We start from the raw sequence: 16,124 nt of genomic DNA, 5'->3' as shown, positions 1-16,124 counted from the left end.
CTCTCTCTCTCTCTTTTTTTTTTTGCTTTTGTTTTGTGATATACGCCTCAGAGCCTCCTAGCAAAGAAGCGCCGAATGGGAAACGAAAAGAAAACGTCCGGCCCCCAAAAGGGAGAGAACCAAAAAAAAAAAGGCACCGCAAACGTATGCCCTTTTAGTAGCCATTGCAGCGCGGCATACATACGGAGGGCCGCAGACGTACACATTCAGGAGGCTCAGACGGAATTAAGTCAACAAAACCAGAAATAAAATGGGATCACAAACAACAGCGGACAAAACAAAAGAAGAAAAACAATCTGTTTTCCAGCTCCCTCTCATCCAATAAGCACTTTTTTTAAAGGTAAACAACGAGTAATTAGAACCTCCACTTATCAGTCAAACGCCGCAAACACAAACTCCCCGCACGGCTTCGCTAAATATGGTGAACACTCACTATCCTCTACGGCTGACTTGAATTGCTTAAAGCGCAGCTCTTCTTCGTCTTCGTCTTCGTCTTCGGAACCAGAGGGTTGCACTATCATAGCAGCCCCCAAATTTCCGCTAAACCCGCAGTAATTAGGCACGGAGAACACCGTGAGCACCCTATTGTCGTGACTCCATTCATATCCCTCCGCCACAACCTGGTGAGCTCTACAGATGAAGTCAAATTTGTTCACTTGGCAAAACTCACGGCTAGCCTGCGGGCCAAACAGGTATCCGCATCCCCGCACGTTTCGTGAAAAGTACGCTGTCGAGTCTGTGGGATCGGACCACAAGAGACCATCAACAACCTCGCTAAGAACGTTGTCAAGAACACTGCCGTAGTCGGATCTTTCAATTGTCGTTATAATGTCAAATGACTTTGAAAGGGACGGGGAAAGACCTCCGTGGGATGCGAAAAAGCGAATTCGCGGTGTCGTCACGACGGCGGCAAGCGGCAAATAACAAAAAATTTCATTAAAACGGACCCAGGGGGCACCACAGCCAAATTTCGCGTGCACCTCGTTAAAAAAACCATATACACGAGACGTTTGTGGATCCTCGTGGTTCCCCCTGAGCATGTGAATAAGTTGCGGGTACTCCACCTTTAGTGCAAACAGCAGCATTACCACCTCCACCCCACACGGTCCCCGATCCACAAAATCCCCCATAAAAAGAAATTTACGATCTGCTCCATCGACGTTCAGCTGCATATTGGACTGCTCTGATAAGACAGAGCAGAGAAGATCATTGAAATGGCCATGAATGTCACCCGCAACCACGAGTGTTTCATTTTTTTTAACTCTATGTTTAACAACACTTTTTCCCCTTCCAAGACGGCTTGAGCTTCGTCGCAGAGTTGGTCCACTAGCTCAGTAGTAAAGAATCGTTGCGCCCCGTCGTCCGTTGAACTAGATGCTTCATCTTGGAGGGGCTTACCAGAAGCTTGTGAGACGGATGACGCCGTACCAGAGCGCAGCAGACCATCAATAAGATCAAGAAAAATACCTTTTGCCGGTGGTGTGGAGAAGAAAGAAGGACGCGACGAACAACTTTCGGCGGAAAGGGCTCCGAGGAGACGTAGATCGCACATCGACTGAGTTGACTCCTCCTCACCATTCCCATATCTCAATGTCTCCGAGTCCTCAGCGTTACGCTCCGCGTCAGTGTCGTCAAATACGGAAGAGGCATCACACATACGTCCCGGTTCTTGGTGCATTCCACTCACTCACACAGACACACACCCAAGTCACCGTTTCGTCTCTCTCTCTTTCTCTCCCCCCTCCCCTAGTTTGCGCGGTTGCTCTCCTTTCTTATTATTATTATGGGTCGATCGGTCGTCGCCCTTTGTGCCGTACGCGCCGCCTTCACAATCCGGCAGACGCACACAAAGACACTGTGAGTGAAAGCGACGGATTAAAAGTCTCCCGCCCTAGTTTCCGCAGGTGATCTCCTGGAATGCAGTGGTTAGTTTAACCTGAAGCGGGTCCAAACAATCCTTCGAAGGCAACAAATGTTAACGGTGAAACAACGGTGCACAAAAAGAAAGATGAAAGAGGCCGGAGAACAAAAACCGATGAAGAAGTTGTGGGTGACGGCAAATTGCACAGGCTAAAGGAAGAGCACTAACAACAGATATACAGAACAACTACAGGAAACAACAAAAACAACAATGGGGGCGTAAAGAGCCAAGTGATGGAGATGAAAAAAAAAAAAACTGCTGTGGCGGGGCATTGGTGATGGTATTGATGGGTGACAGAGCGGGAAAAGGGGGGAAAGGTTTCTTACCCGTGGTTGCGTTGCCCTAGTTACTTTTCCTACCGCATTTATTTCTTCTTTTTTCCTTTTTTTTTTGCTTGCGCTAGTCATCTTCTCTTATTGTTCTGTAGAGTTCTTTTGCCCTCGTCCTCGTCTTCCTCGTCGTGTCCTCCACCCCCTCACATCTCCACTGCGGCAGAGTACATTCCGCCCCCTCATGCCCTTCGCATATTCTCAACACCTTCACAACTCCTCCCTCCTCACTATTTCTTTTTTTTTTTTTCGAGTCGGACTCCAATTGTATGCCCCCTTTTTTCCCACTATCGCCTCCTTGAGACTCTCAGACCGCGGGTGTCTGTAGTGTTTGTCTTGCTTCTGCCGCTGCTGCTTCTGTCTGCACTCTCTTGCTTCATTTTTCTTGCCCTGTTTCTGGTCCCTCGCCGTCTGTTTTTAGTACTTTGAGCCCTCCTCCGGCTGCGGGAGCTTCTTGTTAGCCGGCTGCGCCATCTCCCGCCTCAGTTCAGCAAGGCACTTCTCCATTGTGTAACGACGCTCCCAGTTCTTGAAGATGTGGAATCTCGTCTTGTCAACCGTGCCGTCGGCATCCACACACGGCAGGTTCACGCGACTGATGAATTTGATGTGCGGCGGCTTCTTCGGGTAGTCCTCATCGCAGTATATTTCTAGGGAAAGGATGCGATTCTCAAACGTGGTGCCGGCCGGCCCAACGATGGTCCCGTTCCAGTTATGGAGATAGATGTCGTCTGTGCCGCTAATGCCGACGGACACGTTCTGGTTCGACCCCGTCCCCTTCTCGCCTGCCTCAAGCTCCTCCAGCAGACGAAAGTTGCGCGGCACCTCCACCATCGTTGCGTACTGTTTGCAGGTCGTCTTGTTGTTGCTTCAGTTGCTTGGCTTGGTTCGTGTTTTGTATGCTTGCTTGTATGAAAGGGACCTCCAGGGAGCCCAACTCAAGAGAGGGAAGAGAAGGGGGGCAAAAGAAAACACACACACACAGAAAAAAAAGGTGGATGCGCGCACTTGCAGACATTTAAAAAAAGGGCAAACAGATATGCGGACGTGTCAAACGAGTCCACAGGAAACATTGGCACGCCAAAGCAAGTCATTTGCTGCAAAGAAGGATACAAAAAAAAAAGGCTGAACGCCCCATATAAAAGTGTAAAAAGAAGAGGGAGAAAGAAACAAAAAAAAAAGAGGGTACGTAGGAGCAAATAATGTGTTGGGAAGGACTCATTCACGCCTTCACAGAGACGGTCAGTCGTGGGGAGAACGCGTCCAGGAGGACACCAAATATAATTGGGTACTGGGAAGACACTGCACAAGCGAGACTGGCGGAATCACTAATACATAGAAAGATATAGGAACAACGAGTTTTGCAACCACTACAACTGCGGTAGCAGCACCCAGTAAATGCACGCACGCAGAGAGGCAGAGGTAACAATAAGTACATGCCTAGGAAATATATGTATGACTGCGCTTACGTACACTCATGCATCATGCATTTCGACGCACGGGAAGAACAGGGCCGTTCTACATTACAGGAACAAGGGCCTATAAAAAACAAACAAAATGATACTTTTTGTGGTCATCCCTCATAATTGCAAAGCCCACACTTACGTCATACTCCTCCATATTCTCGTGAACCGCGTGAGTTCATGTAGCACTGGGTGCGTATCACTTCATCCACGCACGCACACACCCACACTCACAAGTGGGTGCATATATAACAAAAAAGAAGTATATCCAAAGAGAAACCACACTATCGTCTTCCTGCTGTTTCTGCTGACTTCCTTCCTCTCCCACCTCTTTATCCCCCACTCTGCCTTTCACTTTGTATGTTGCCCCGCTCTACCACATTGTTTCTGTAAGTCCAACTCTATTCATCTCGTTCTTCTCTCTTTTGCTCTTATTTTTTTATTTATATATATATATATTCTGTTTGTTTGTTTGTTTTTTTAGCTCCTTCCGCCAGCCACTTCCCTCACTTTTCTCTACGTCTTCCCTTTTCGCGTCCCCCACCCCGCTCCTCGTGCCATTTCCCAGCGGCGGTGGAGGCAAGCACAACGAATACACGAACGGGAGGCAACAGTAAAACGCCGTTATCAGGCACAAAGCACGCACACCATCAAACAAAACCAGCACGCGGCACAAGCACAAACCAAAGAAGAAGAAAAAAAAATGAAAAGTACAGGAGACAGAAAAAACATAGAGTTTTCTTGTATGAATCGCCCTACTACACCCACGGACTCGCGCACGCACACACCTCTACGGCTCCCTGGAAGAAGTTGCAGCTACACTGCCACTGGCGTCTGGCTGTGACACGTTGATAAAACGCCCTTCTTCAAAAAAAAAAGCGATGTGTCGTTTACCACCGTCGTCGCGCCGCACCACAACAACAATAACTACGACAACACGAGGACACACCCACACGCACAAAAAGACAACAAAAAAAAATGTTCAACGAGAATGCCTGGAGAAAAATAAATAGGCCAACAAGTGGTGTCACAGTGTTGAAATGAGAAATCACATTTCGTCAGGAAATATCGTCTCATCACGTCCGTCGGGGAAAACTACTTTGTAGATACCGTCAGGGTAGAGAATCTCCTTCTTGCCATCTGGCAGATGTCGTTCAATCTGGCCAGAGGAATGAAACTGGAAAACCTGCACACCGTCAGCATTTTGAGTGTGAGTCGTTTGCGCGGCGGCGTACCAATAGGTGCTCTTCCCCGACGGAAAAGTACGCTTAATGTCCCCGTTTGTGAAGTAGAGAACCACATGACCAGAGGGAAGAATCAGTTTTCGCGTGCCGTTTGCGTAGTGAATCTCCCGCTTGCCGCTACGGTAGAGCACTTCGCGTTTGTTGGGATTGTCTCCCAAAGCGGTCTGTGAGACAACAGCGTCATTCGGAAAATCCTCCGCAGGCGTTGGTTCGTCCTCCGCTATAAGCTCTTCCGCCGTGGGTATCCGGCGGGGCTTGCGCGAAACGGAGACGGTGGAACTCGACAGCGACGTCGTCCGCCGTGCCGCAGTGGCTTGAGATTTGGCGTTCGGTCCGCGGGGAGTGTTGATTGGGTGGCCAGAAACCCGCCGCTGGCTGCGCAACTCCTGCGACTTGCCATCCATCACCGCTTCTCCCCCCTGTGCCTGCTGCTGCTGTTGTCTTCGCCGCTCCTTCTCCTCAGCCTCGAGCCGCTTGCGCTCCTTTTCCTTTTCCTTCTCCTCAGCCTCGAGCCTCTTGCGCTCCTTTCCTTTTCCTTCTCCTCAGCCTCGAGCCTCTTGCGCTCCTTTTCCTTTTCCTTCTCCTCAGCCTCGAGCCTCTTGCGCTCCTTTTCCTTTTCCTTCTCCTCAGCCTCGAGCCGCTTGCGCTCCTCTTCCTTCTTCTCGGCTTCGAGTCGCTTACGCGCCTTTTCTTCATTGAGGCGTTTTTGTTTCTTTCCCCAGGCGGTGTCAGTGTGTTGTTGTTCTATACTATTGCCAGCTGTCGAGCGAACCTCCGGGACGACGTGGTTTTCTTCGCTACTTCGCCCAGTACTAGAGGTACTGGCAGTGGCATGGCGCCAAGCGTTTGACGCAATCTGCAATGGCGGCACTGACACTGCAACTTTAGAGCTGCTCTCGAGCGCGGCAATCTGCTGCTCTCTTGTCATTTCTAGTAATTCTTCGTTGCGCCGAGTCAAGGACTCAATCTCACGCCGCAAACGACTAGTCTCTGCCTTTTGCAGCTTCTGCGTTTCCCGCATGTGGGTTGTCATTCCTTCCAGCTGTTGCCGCAGCAATTCATTCTCCTGTGTTAGCTTCTTGTTTGACTCCCTCTCCGACTTCAGGAGCTCTAGTGTAGATTTGTACCGTTCCTCTACTACCTTGACGTCTTTTTTGGCCTGCCACTTATCCGATGCTCTTGCGGCATCTAGCTCCGCACGTTCATCTTCAATTTCTTGCTCCACAACAACGCGGTAGTCTTCAAAACGCTTTCTATCGCGCTCTAACTGCAATTTAAGCTGCTGGTATCTCCCTCGCTCTTCTTGAGCTGCCTGCAGCTCCTCTTCAAGTTGCTCTACCAAATTTTCTTCTTCGCGTGTGGAACGGTAGCCTTGGCGCTGTGGGCGCACGAAAAAATTTCGACTACTTCGCGGGTAGTCCTCCTCATGGCCTACAGGATCCAAATACCGACGCGCAGGGGATTTGCGCGAAATCCCGTTACCCAGCATCATCTCCTCGCCTCGATACCGTCGCTGAGGCGGACGCTGCCATTCCATGTCGTCGTAGTCATCGCTCCGTCGCGGTGTAGGGTGGCTCGGGTTCGCGCTGGACCGCTGCCCTAGTGCTTCTGTTGATCTCTCCGGATCCTCGGAGCTACGTGACCGTTGCCGCGGCTTTGATGTCGTCTCCATCCCTCCATTCGGGCCCAAATCCTGATCCTCTACCACCAACTCGAGCTTCCTTGCGGCCTGCTGTTGCTGTTGCTGTTGCTGTTGCTGTTGCGGTTGCTGTTGCTGCTGCTGCTGCCGCTGGGTCGTCCTACGCTCCTGGAGAGGTGGGGGATCGGGAGAGCCTTGTGCCTCGTCACGTGCAGCGGGATTGGGCGGCGGAGAACGCTTTGGTACGGCAATGACAACTGCCGCAAACGGGTCTTGATTCTTTCCCTTGCGCATGTCATTGGCGATAGCTTCACGCAGTGATCGAGATACGCGCCGCTCGCTTGATGGGCTGTCACGGCTGGCGTAGTTATGGCCGCTGATGTTGAATTGGTTGCCGTGGTTGTTCCCTGACACTGGGGAGTCCGCCTGGCACGTGTAGGACAGCCGCCCCTCATCCTTGCGTAGGAACTTGAATGGCGCATTCTTCGGCTTAGTTTTCTGAGACGCAGCCACCGCCACGCCTCGTGAGGAGGATTGGCTCCGAGCTGGTCTCGGTGGCGGGGCGTCAACCATAGATAGCTATATATGGATGTATATAAATAGATATATATATATATATACGTATATGGCCCCTGCTGTCCCTGTTGCCTTCGGTGCGTGGATAGCAAGGGCTTTAACGCCGTCTCCCGCAGTCTGTGTGTCAAAGCGCCGGACCCCGCGCGCCCCTGCTCCCTCCAAAAGTTCGGTGAAGGGGGCTAATCACTTTTTGTTATTAGAAAGAGGAAAGGAAAAACCCCCCTCGCAACTGGTGGAAAGACGCGTATCTGCACTATCCCCCCTACCAATTCGCCGCGCCTCAGCACTTTTTTTCTTCTCGCCTGCCTATTTCTCTGAACACTGAAACGCGGTCGTGGGCAAAACAAGGAAACTACTATTTTCCTCTTCCTTTTTGTTTGTTTGGTTTGTGTTGCGTCAGACCCAGCAATCGCCAAAGCACGTACGCGCGCAAGAAAGAAGAAGAGCGTCGGCACACACGCACACACACAGAAAAAAAAAGGAAGGGGAAGTGAAAGTTCTTTCTCATGGAGTGCAACAAGCCCCCAAATGCAAAAAAAAAACAGCGCAAATGCTATTACACATCTCCAGCGAGAAGCAAGCAGATATCAGGTTGCAATGTTTAAGAAAAATGCAAATCATGCATGCATCGCAAGAGAGAGAGAGGAAAAAGAAAAAAAGATCTATGCAGAAAGAGTGGCTACTCCATCACTTGATCCACCACGCGAGAGGAGGACAATTTTTTTGGAGTATCCACCGCATTCTCCGGCCTCGGGAGTTGTGCGGCGGCGTTTGCGAGCAGTTGTTCCGGCGGCGGCACGGGGACAAAGGCGACCAGAAATGCGGCAAAGATAAAATAGCCGCATGCCATGATAGTGGCAAACACAACAAATGACAACACACACAGCCACCACAAAGAGAGCGTCGTCGGGGAGGGTACAACGGGAGTCGCAATAGGCGTCTTTGCAACTATAGGTAATACCGCCTCGTCGGACCTTTGCTGCACCACCGTTGACACCTGCTGCTCAAAGCGGTCCGCAAGCCGCTCCTGTGTGCGCCGCAGCTCCTCTATAATCGTTGCCGATCCCTGACCCACAGCCGCTCGCATTTCGGCACCGAGGCTACCCAATTGGGAAATGTTGTGTGACACCTCTCTTACGCTCGAGAGCAATGTCGCGGCACTCTTTTCCTCTCGGGTCCCCTGTTCTTCTAAGTGATTTCGTACGGAACGCAACTGCTCCGTACAAACCTCCGCAATGACGCCTTGCAGTGTGGTCGGCATCTCCTGTTGTATGACCCGATTAAGCATGCCACGCCACTCCTCATGTTCATTCCGAATTTCCTTGGCCAGTGCCACAGTGTGACTCTCCTGCAAACGCTCCAAGTTATTTAATCTATCCTGTAACTGGGAAGCCGCATGTTGTTGTTGCGTCCCGAGCTTTTCACTCTTGTTATCGAGGTCAATTTGAAGCTGCTGCAGCTGCTTCTTCGTGGAGTCGGCAAGGGTCTGCTCAGCAGACGATAAAAGGCGCTCCAGAGTTTGCTGGACCGCATCATTCACCTCAGTCACCAATGCCGCTTCTGCACCAGCAGCATCTTCTCTCAGCTTCAGCCTATTCTCCTCCAGCGCCTCGAGAAATGCCTTTATGTTGCCCTCTCCTCCTTCACCCAGACCTCCGGTGGCAAGAAATGAACGGAGAGTGACCAACTTCTCCCTCATTTGCTTCACCTGTGCACTTCGGGACGTCTGCAGATGCTTGATAAGGGCGTCTAAGTCCTTTATGTGTTGACCGACATTTTCTGACACGGAAGCCTGCTGCGGCGGCTCCTCTTCCGAGGGAGGCAGCATAGCAGCAGCATCCTGTTGCATCATCTCCTCAAGTTTGCTGTGAAGCAGCTGCAGTTGCTCATTCAGACGAACCTCCATTGCCTCTAAGTTTTCCTTCTTGAGGGCCGTATCCGCGGGGGCCGGCGTTTCCTGGGCGGAATGATACTTCTGAAGTTCCGAAAGAATCTCCTGAGTTACCACAGAAAGGTCGTCAAGCCGCGACTCAATGACTTCTCCACGCACAATTTGCTGTGGTGGTTGCTGCTCCTTGGGCTGCTCTTGCTCCAATGGCGGCGACGTGAACAGTGGAGTTTTCATCTTCTCTAGCGATTGGCCCACCTCCTCCAGCTTCATCCGCATTGTCTCCACCAAGGCCGTCAAGCCTTTGTACTCCGCATTGGAGGAGAGGCGCTCGTCCATCAGTCGTTTTCCTTCCTGCACCTCTGTTAGAAGCCGCCCAATGTGCTGAGAAAAATCTGATGTAAGCCGGGTATGCAAAGTTTCGGCCTTATCCTCCACAGCGCTTAACTGCGCCTTGATTTCCTTGGCAGATGCAATGCTTGTTTGTGCCAGATCAGTCACCACTGTGTTAATGGAGGCAAGAACCTGCCCAGCCGCGTCGTTTTCCTCTTTAACGCTTTCAACGCTTGTCGTGATGCCCTTCAAGGCATCTTGTAGGCTGGCGGAATGAGATTCTCCCGCAGTACGAACCTCATGTATGGCGTTTTCCATCAAGGACATTTTCTCCCCCAAACCCTCCGGCAAGCGGTCTGCCGTGTCACGAACCTCCTGCCGCACCGCTTCAAGTGTTGAAAGAAAGGAAGCGGCGTCGCCGGTAACGATGTCTTTGATCTCGCCCAGGAGGCGTTCGTTGAGCGTTGCCAGCCCATCAGCTGTGAATACCGGCGGCTTCACTGCCTCGTCGCCTGGCAGCTGCTGAGCCTGCAGCGCTTCAAGCAGCACTTGTTGCTGCTTTTGCAAGCGTCCAACTAGGGCCTCCATCACGTCCCCTACTTTAGCTTGTGTTATTTCGTGTTGTTTGTTTGATGCTTCCTGCACGCCGCCAAGGATTTGATCGAGATAGTTCTGGAAAGGCGTTAGATCAATCTCGTGCGTGCGTCCCATCTCCTCCTCTACGGCGGACACGATTTCTCCTTTTAAAGCCTCCAGGCGTGTCATGAGGGCCAAGTGCGTTTCCTTGGACGTTATTGATTCAGACAACTCCTTGGTGGGAACCACTTCCCGCACGGCATCTCTCACACTCTCAGCAATGGTCTGAGCCAGCGTGATGAGCTGCTCTTCACCCACCCCCTTTGGGCCTTCCTCGGCAGGGGCCACAATGACCCTCGCGGGCTGCGTCGCTTCCATCTTTGCCACCGCAGCAGCCAACTCCTCCAACTTCGGGCTTAGGACGGCCGTCACAGCCTCAACAAGTTCTTCCTTTGTGAAAGCTGGGGCCTGCGGTGGCAGGGCCTCAGGCGTAGGCAAGGAGGCAAGAACGCTGTCGCTAATACTTTGCGCCAGGGCAATCATGCGATCATCGTCAAGGTCGTGCATGACAGGGATGGGATCCAAGACAGGCTTTTGCTTTGCCCCGAACCCTTTCTCCAGCGCACGTAACTGCATGAGTAACTCCTTCACGTCCACCGATTGCTCCTTCAGCTGTTGCTCAACCGTTGCAGTCACCCGGTCAGCGAGGTCATCCAGTTTGTCGGAGTACGCCGCAAGCAAGTCGTCTTGGCTCTCCGCCTTGGCTTCAAGGGGGGCAGACGGAGTCGCAACACGAAGAGCGCCCAACAACTCCTTCTTCAGTCGCTTCATGCTGTCCTGCACCTGCTGAATGGCCGTCTCGTGTGTCTGCTGGAGACTGTGAACCTCCATCAGCAGCTCCTTCAGATCCGTAAATCCAGCCGTTGACTCACGCAGTTCCTCAAGCCGCTCTCCATATGATGTCAAGAACCCCTCCAGCTCCGACTCCTTCGCGCTAGAAATATCATCACGGGCAGGTGGCGACGTTTTGGCGTTTTCTCTTAGCGCTTCCAACAACGCTCGTACCTCGTGTTGTGTTTCTTCAACGACTCCTGCCATGGTATTCCTCACAATCTCCTGAATCGCATCAAGTCTGGCAGGGTCCTCTGGTGCAGATGAAGGTGGAACATTTCTCTCCAGTGCATCTTGAAGGGATACAGCAAGCTGCTCCTGCTGCAAACGTGACGCCTGTTCAATGGCCTCAACGACATGCAGGCGCACATCTTCAAAAACAGGGTCCAGTTTCTTATTGTTCGCGGCAAGAGTCTCCTGCAGCGTCGCCTTCAATGAATTCTCTAACTTTGCCACCGCGGAGGTAACCTCCTGTGTGAGGTGGGAGAGCTGCTGCGCCTCCCCTTTCGCCTTTCCTGCGGTCAGTGATCGCTCCGCCTGAATCACACCCGCAATTCTTGCACAAATGACGTCGGAATTTTCCCCCAGCATACGGGAGAGCGAGACTTCCTGTGTCTGCATTGCGATGAAAAGACGCTCCATCTCCTGTCGCAGGCAATCGGCAACCGCGTTCACAACGCCACCCGAGCGGCCGTCTTGCGACGCCTCGGCGGCATAGCCGTTCAGCTCCAGCTGCTCCTTCACCTGGTCCACAACCACGGTGGCCACCGAGGCCAGCTGCTCGGGCGAGATGGCAACGATGCCCTCCTGTTGAGCCTCCTCCCTGCTGTGTAGAGCGTTTACTTCACCGCCGAGCGGGGTGTAGACGCTCACGTCGGCACCAGAGAGGGAAAGGACGAGTCGCTGCATCTCCGCATCCGCCGGATGCAATTCCGTTTCAACAACAAGTCGTTTTGAGGTGTCTACCCCTTTTAGGAGGTCCTTCGTGGGGCCGTACCCTTTCGACCGCACCGTCGTCGGCGGCGGTGGTGGCAACGGAACTGGCAATGATGAGCTACATCGGAGCCCCAAATGTCTTCGCAATGCCCTGCCAGAAACCCGCTGAGCTCGCATTGCTTACAGCAGAGGGCTCCTTGCAGCCTTCTTGCCGTTGTGGTTTTCGGGTTTGCAGCAGAAACAAAATGAGTACGAGCCGACCCGGCACCAAAAAGAAAGGGGTGGGGAGAAGCAGAGAAAGCATCGTAACAGACATCGCTGAAGAAAGTAGCACGCACGCACAGGCACAGTTAAAGAAGTGGACGACCCCGAAGAGCAGGTGACCACGGACACGGACACACACACACACACACTAGCCAAGGGACAGACAGACAAAAGAAAAGGAAAGGGGAAAAAGACCTGATGGCTGCGGCTAGCAGTTGCATAAGCAAAGGTGCTGCAGGAGAGTGCTACTTCCATTGCGTCACGGAGAGTCAGTGTGACTCCCTCACCACCCTCGCCACCGCGTCACCCCCCCCCCCCAAAAAATGTCAAGCAGCATCAGATGGGGCCATTGCCGTCTGTGCACAATGAGTAAAAGCAATATAGCAAAAGAAATGCAAAGGATAGAAAGTGAAAAAAGACGGAACATGGAAGAGGGAAGAGAATTCTAAAAAAGAAACTTTATTGCGCGCCGATGCTCCCATACGTGTTCACTCCCACCCCGCTGGTGAGCACACATCGTGGCCAGGATGGAGCCTCCCGCCCTCCCTCCCCGGAAGAAGGGGTGGGGAAAAAAAAACGAGGAGGAGGAGGTCTCTTCTCTTCATTCCCCTGTGCTCTAAGAATAAAGACAACAAAAACAACAAAAAAAACTCTTCGCCAAGAAAAGCGGTCCCCTCGACAGGGTCGCCAGAGAACCGAGCAGCCAAGAGAGCGGGCTCCCCTTTTTGTACCAGAACCCTCACACGCACAAGCCTCTCTTTCTTCTTCTTCCTTTTTTCACCCTCATTCTTTTTGTCCCTCATTATTTTCTCCTCATGCCACTTACTGTGGCCGTTCCTCTCAAGAGCGATTACGTTTGGGCATTCTGCCCGCCCCCCTCCTCCCGCTTCCTCAGACATTGCCCAAATAGTGCAACCTCATTCTTTCCCTCCCTCTTTCTTTCTTTGTCGACCGCGAGTCTCTCACTTCATATCTCTAAACAGTTTTCCCGTTCTACTTGGTGTTTAGTTTTTTTTTCATTCCTCTCTCGTTTTACACCCCCTTTTTTCCCCCACCCAACTGGCGGGAGAACAAGACAAAAAAAGTAAAATAATGAAAATAACGGCAAGAAGAATAATATTAATGGCAACGATGAGGATGACTCCGTTCCTCCGTAGAAACGGAGGGAAAGAGAAAGTGGCATGCGCGGAACATGGAGATCACTTCTCAAATACGCCTTTCGTGGGTGCGTGTGTTGTTGTTGTTGCTGCTGCCGTTGTTGTTTCCTTAACTCCTTTTTCATTCCGTCTATTCTCGCATCTCACTCATCCACTTTTTCCCGCGGCAACTAGTGTCGCTGACGGGCCTCTACATGCTTCATTAATTCTCTGATCATACTCCTAACTCCCTCAATGTTTTTGGCCTGATGCGTGAGAATACTGTCGACATTTCTACAGTACGTCTCAATGGAGGCGCCCGGCATCTCAACCCCGTTTAGCTCTGTCATCTCCTGCTTTAGCAACTCCATCATGGCGTCGATGTGGCGACGGTGGCGCAAAATCACGTTGTCTTCGTCATCGTCTAAGGAGTCTGCACTCGCAAAAGAAGCCATATCATACGGACTAGCAGCCTGCACCGACACTTCACTAGCAACACGACTGTGCTTTGGTGTCGCCTTGGCATAGCTAGTTCCTTTTGCAGGCCCGCTGCTGGTAAATTTACTGGAACGGATACTGTCTGAAAAATTCGGATAATCTTCCTCCTTTGAGGCCCCGCGCATGCGAGCTGGAGGTGCCTTGGGGCGGTAACCGCTACCATACCTACCGAGGGGTGTCAGTTTGGGTGTCCCCGGTTCACGCTGTGAGAGCTGACTGGAAGATCGGGTGCCCAGCTTCTTCTCACGTGCGCGCCGTTGGGCAAAGGTTCCACTGAGACCGAGGGTTTCCACCTCTTCACTTGGCATCTGACCGATCATAATTTCCTCGGCGGCAATGCGAGACGATTTATCCTTCTTCAGTTCTTTTACGCGGTCGGCATAGCGAAGCGTGTTGAGCGTATGCTCACAGCTTCCGCTTGCGGGGCTGACATTGCCTATCATTACAGTCCGGCTGTTGCCAGTGAAGCAATCCCGAAGCACAGCTGTGAGCTTCGACCCACGGAAGGGGATATGACGGTGATTTTGATCAAGGGCCCGAATACACTCCTTGAGCGCCAGCAGCGACTTGTTAATTTCCGCCCCCTCCAGCCGCGTTGTGCGATCGCTGTCGAGCGTGTCCGCCCCCCTTTCACTACCGGCAAGATCAATAAACGTGAACCTACCAAAAAAACGGTTCTTGGCGTTCAACACGGTGATGTGAAGAATTGCATGCGAACGAGAAGAATCCGCGTTCATACCCGTCGATCCGGCCGCACGAATGGAGTTTCCATAGTCTATCACCCGCATAAGATGGCCCGTATCGTCGACACGGTGCTCTGTCAGACCACAAACATTAATGACACCACGACTATCCTCGCGACAGGCAAGCTTTTCACGTTCATTGAGCAAGTCAAACAGTTTCCCTCCGTAAATTTCAAAAAAAGAGACCACGATACTCATACCAGGTTCTAATCGAGAATATAAATCTCTTGCAGCCATAAGGTAGATACCCTCCTGGGCATCTTTTCCCAACATCGTATACGTTTTCCCACTCCCTGTTTGACCGTAGGCAAAACAAGTGGCACAGCCACCTTCAAAAACAGTCTCAATAAGAGATTTGCAGGTCTTTTCGTAGACATCACGGTTACTTTGCCTGTCATCTAGCACCAAATCGTACGTAAAGCGGTGTTTCTCAATGTATTTTGTTAGATCTACTTTTTGCTTGGGTTCCAAAAGGGCAATGGCGTGTGTATTATCTGGGTCTGTCGCCAAAACATCGTAGAGACCATCATTCAACTCCGAGTTATTCAGTGGACGTTTCCGGACAGCAACGATGATTCGACTCATTTTTCGCTTCGTCGTCGTGTTTTCTCCTGCCCTGCGCGCAACTGAAGTGGGGGAGTTACGCGTCGGGCGACTCACAGGTCGCGAGCTTGGGGTTGCTTTGGATGTCGAGGTGTTCATGTCCTCGCCCAAGCGAACAGGTTCTCGTCGAAGCGTAGACATCGACTTAATCTCATGCAACGCAGAACTCTCATTCTCGGCCCTGCGTTGTACGCCCGAGGGTGTGTTGCTACGGCGAGACGGCGTAGTATTTCGTACAGCATTTGCAGCGACTGCATGGGAGTTATGATCAGCATTGCGCAGTACCTCCGCGGGAGGGGAAGAGACGGGGAGGGGCGAAGCATTAGCCTGCTCTCTTTTCATATATTGAATGAGCTCAAAGAGTTTACGGCGGTCAGTCATGACAATGACGCCCACAGACTGGTAGTCCTGCATTGTGAGCTGCTTAAGCTGGTGGATGCTGGTTACACCGCCGTCAATGAACCCCTGTATGGTGTGCGAGAGACCCCCCTGCTCCAATAGATCCTGAAGCTGTGGGTCCATCGCGTGTGTGCGTGTGCGTGGTTCCCTCCTTGCAGCCGCCGTTTTTCGCCGTGCTTTTTTGTTTGTTTGTTTTTTTTTTTTCGCTGCTGTTGCTTATGGTTTCTACCCTTCGGGAGTAAACGGCAAACACTCTTCCCACTGCCTCTTCTTCTCCCCTTCTCGTCGGGCTTACTTGTGTTGTGGACTGTAATGCGTGTGTGTCGCTGTATTCACCACCGCGGCGAACCTCGATGAGGCACTCCAGACACGCACGCAGACAAAATAAAAGAGGAAGAGAACCAACAACAAAAAACGGCGCATGAATACGGAAGAAGAGATGACACCGCGCCACAGAAAACCAGACAACACACAAAAGCAACGGCGAAAGGAACGAAGGACGCAAGAAGAAAAGGGCGGGGGACACCTGCATGTGACACACAGAGACAGACGCTCTCTCTCTCTCTCTCCCTCTCTTTGCTCTCTCTCTCTACATCTCGTTCTCTTGCTGGTTTCTTCTGGAAAAGGTCCCCGCAGCGACGATAAATTTACCGCCCCATCTCCAGCTTTTGAAGAAGCAAAATAA

The 16,124-nt window shown here is 51.8% G+C and overlaps 7 protein-coding genes across 7 annotated transcripts, besides 11 other annotated features; all 7 read right to left on the bottom strand.

Annotated features, from left to right (window-relative positions):
• Nucleotides 1-371: 371 nt before the first annotated feature.
• On the bottom strand, nucleotides 372-1,130 carry Tco025E_04334 (phosphoprotein phosphatase; the record flags this gene model as incomplete). Its single annotated transcript, XM_029371246.1, has 1 exon — nucleotides 372-1,130. One exon carries the CDS (start codon nucleotides 1,128-1,130, stop codon nucleotides 372-374), a length of 759 nt encoding a protein of 252 aa, XP_029228606.1.
• Nucleotides 1,131-1,162: 32 nt separating this feature from the next.
• Tco025E_04333 (phosphoprotein phosphatase) lies at nucleotides 1,163-1,657 on the bottom strand (the record flags this gene model as incomplete). The annotated part of the gene is made up of 1 exon (XM_029371245.1): nucleotides 1,163-1,657. One exon carries the CDS (start codon nucleotides 1,655-1,657, stop codon nucleotides 1,163-1,165), a length of 495 nt encoding a protein of 164 aa, XP_029228605.1.
• A 429-nt stretch (nucleotides 1,658-2,086) lies between these two features.
• Nucleotides 2,087-2,132: a microsatellite.
• Nucleotides 2,133-2,284: 152 nt separating this feature from the next.
• Nucleotides 2,285-2,313: a sequence feature (A-rich).
• A 354-nt stretch (nucleotides 2,314-2,667) lies between these two features.
• Tco025E_04332 (ubiquitin-conjugating enzyme-like) lies at nucleotides 2,668-3,084 on the bottom strand (the record flags this gene model as incomplete). Its single annotated transcript, XM_029371244.1, has 1 exon — nucleotides 2,668-3,084. The coding sequence occupies one exon, from the start codon at nucleotides 3,082-3,084 to the stop codon at nucleotides 2,668-2,670; it is 417 nt and encodes a 138-aa protein (XP_029228604.1).
• Nucleotides 3,085-3,400: 316 nt separating this feature from the next.
• Nucleotides 3,401-3,433: a microsatellite.
• A 712-nt stretch (nucleotides 3,434-4,145) lies between these two features.
• Nucleotides 4,146-4,172: a microsatellite.
• A 226-nt stretch (nucleotides 4,173-4,398) lies between these two features.
• Nucleotides 4,399-4,441: a microsatellite.
• Nucleotides 4,442-4,624: 183 nt separating this feature from the next.
• Nucleotides 4,625-4,691: a microsatellite.
• Nucleotides 4,692-4,761: 70 nt separating this feature from the next.
• Tco025E_04331 (centromere protein J) lies at nucleotides 4,762-5,361 on the bottom strand (the record flags this gene model as incomplete). Its single annotated transcript, XM_029371243.1, has 1 exon — nucleotides 4,762-5,361. The coding sequence occupies one exon, from the start codon at nucleotides 5,359-5,361 to the stop codon at nucleotides 4,762-4,764; it is 600 nt and encodes a 199-aa protein (XP_029228603.1).
• Nucleotides 5,361-7,169, bottom strand: Tco025E_04330 (centromere protein J; the record flags this gene model as incomplete). Its single annotated transcript, XM_029371242.1, has 1 exon — nucleotides 5,361-7,169. One exon carries the CDS (start codon nucleotides 7,167-7,169, stop codon nucleotides 5,361-5,363), a length of 1,809 nt encoding a protein of 602 aa, XP_029228602.1.
• Nucleotides 7,170-7,851: 682 nt separating this feature from the next.
• Tco025E_04329 (protein p166) lies at nucleotides 7,852-11,973 on the bottom strand (the record flags this gene model as incomplete). The annotated part of the gene is made up of 1 exon (XM_029371241.1): nucleotides 7,852-11,973. The coding sequence occupies one exon, from the start codon at nucleotides 11,971-11,973 to the stop codon at nucleotides 7,852-7,854; it is 4,122 nt and encodes a 1,373-aa protein (XP_029228601.1).
• Nucleotides 11,974-12,185: 212 nt separating this feature from the next.
• Nucleotides 12,186-12,230: a microsatellite.
• Nucleotides 12,231-12,977: 747 nt separating this feature from the next.
• Nucleotides 12,978-13,006: a sequence feature (A-rich).
• A 286-nt stretch (nucleotides 13,007-13,292) lies between these two features.
• Nucleotides 13,293-13,323: a microsatellite.
• Nucleotides 13,324-13,387: 64 nt separating this feature from the next.
• On the bottom strand, nucleotides 13,388-15,562 carry Tco025E_04328 (putative MCAK-like kinesin; the record flags this gene model as incomplete). The annotated part of the gene is made up of 1 exon (XM_029371240.1): nucleotides 13,388-15,562. One exon carries the CDS (start codon nucleotides 15,560-15,562, stop codon nucleotides 13,388-13,390), a length of 2,175 nt encoding a protein of 724 aa, XP_029228600.1.
• A 54-nt stretch (nucleotides 15,563-15,616) lies between these two features.
• Nucleotides 15,617-15,643: a microsatellite.
• Nucleotides 15,644-15,991: 348 nt separating this feature from the next.
• Nucleotides 15,992-16,044: a sequence feature (GA-rich).
• Nucleotides 16,045-16,124: the final 80 nt, after the last annotated feature.

This window comes from Trypanosoma conorhini, assembly GCF_003719485.1.
Source record: "Trypanosoma conorhini strain 025E chromosome Unknown Tco_14.4_contig_00218, whole genome shotgun sequence".
Lineage (NCBI taxonomy): Eukaryota > Euglenozoa > Kinetoplastea > Trypanosomatida > Trypanosomatidae > Trypanosoma > Trypanosoma conorhini.
The sequence above is the reverse complement of the archived record's forward strand: the minus strand, read 5'-3'. Positions and strand labels throughout refer to the sequence as shown.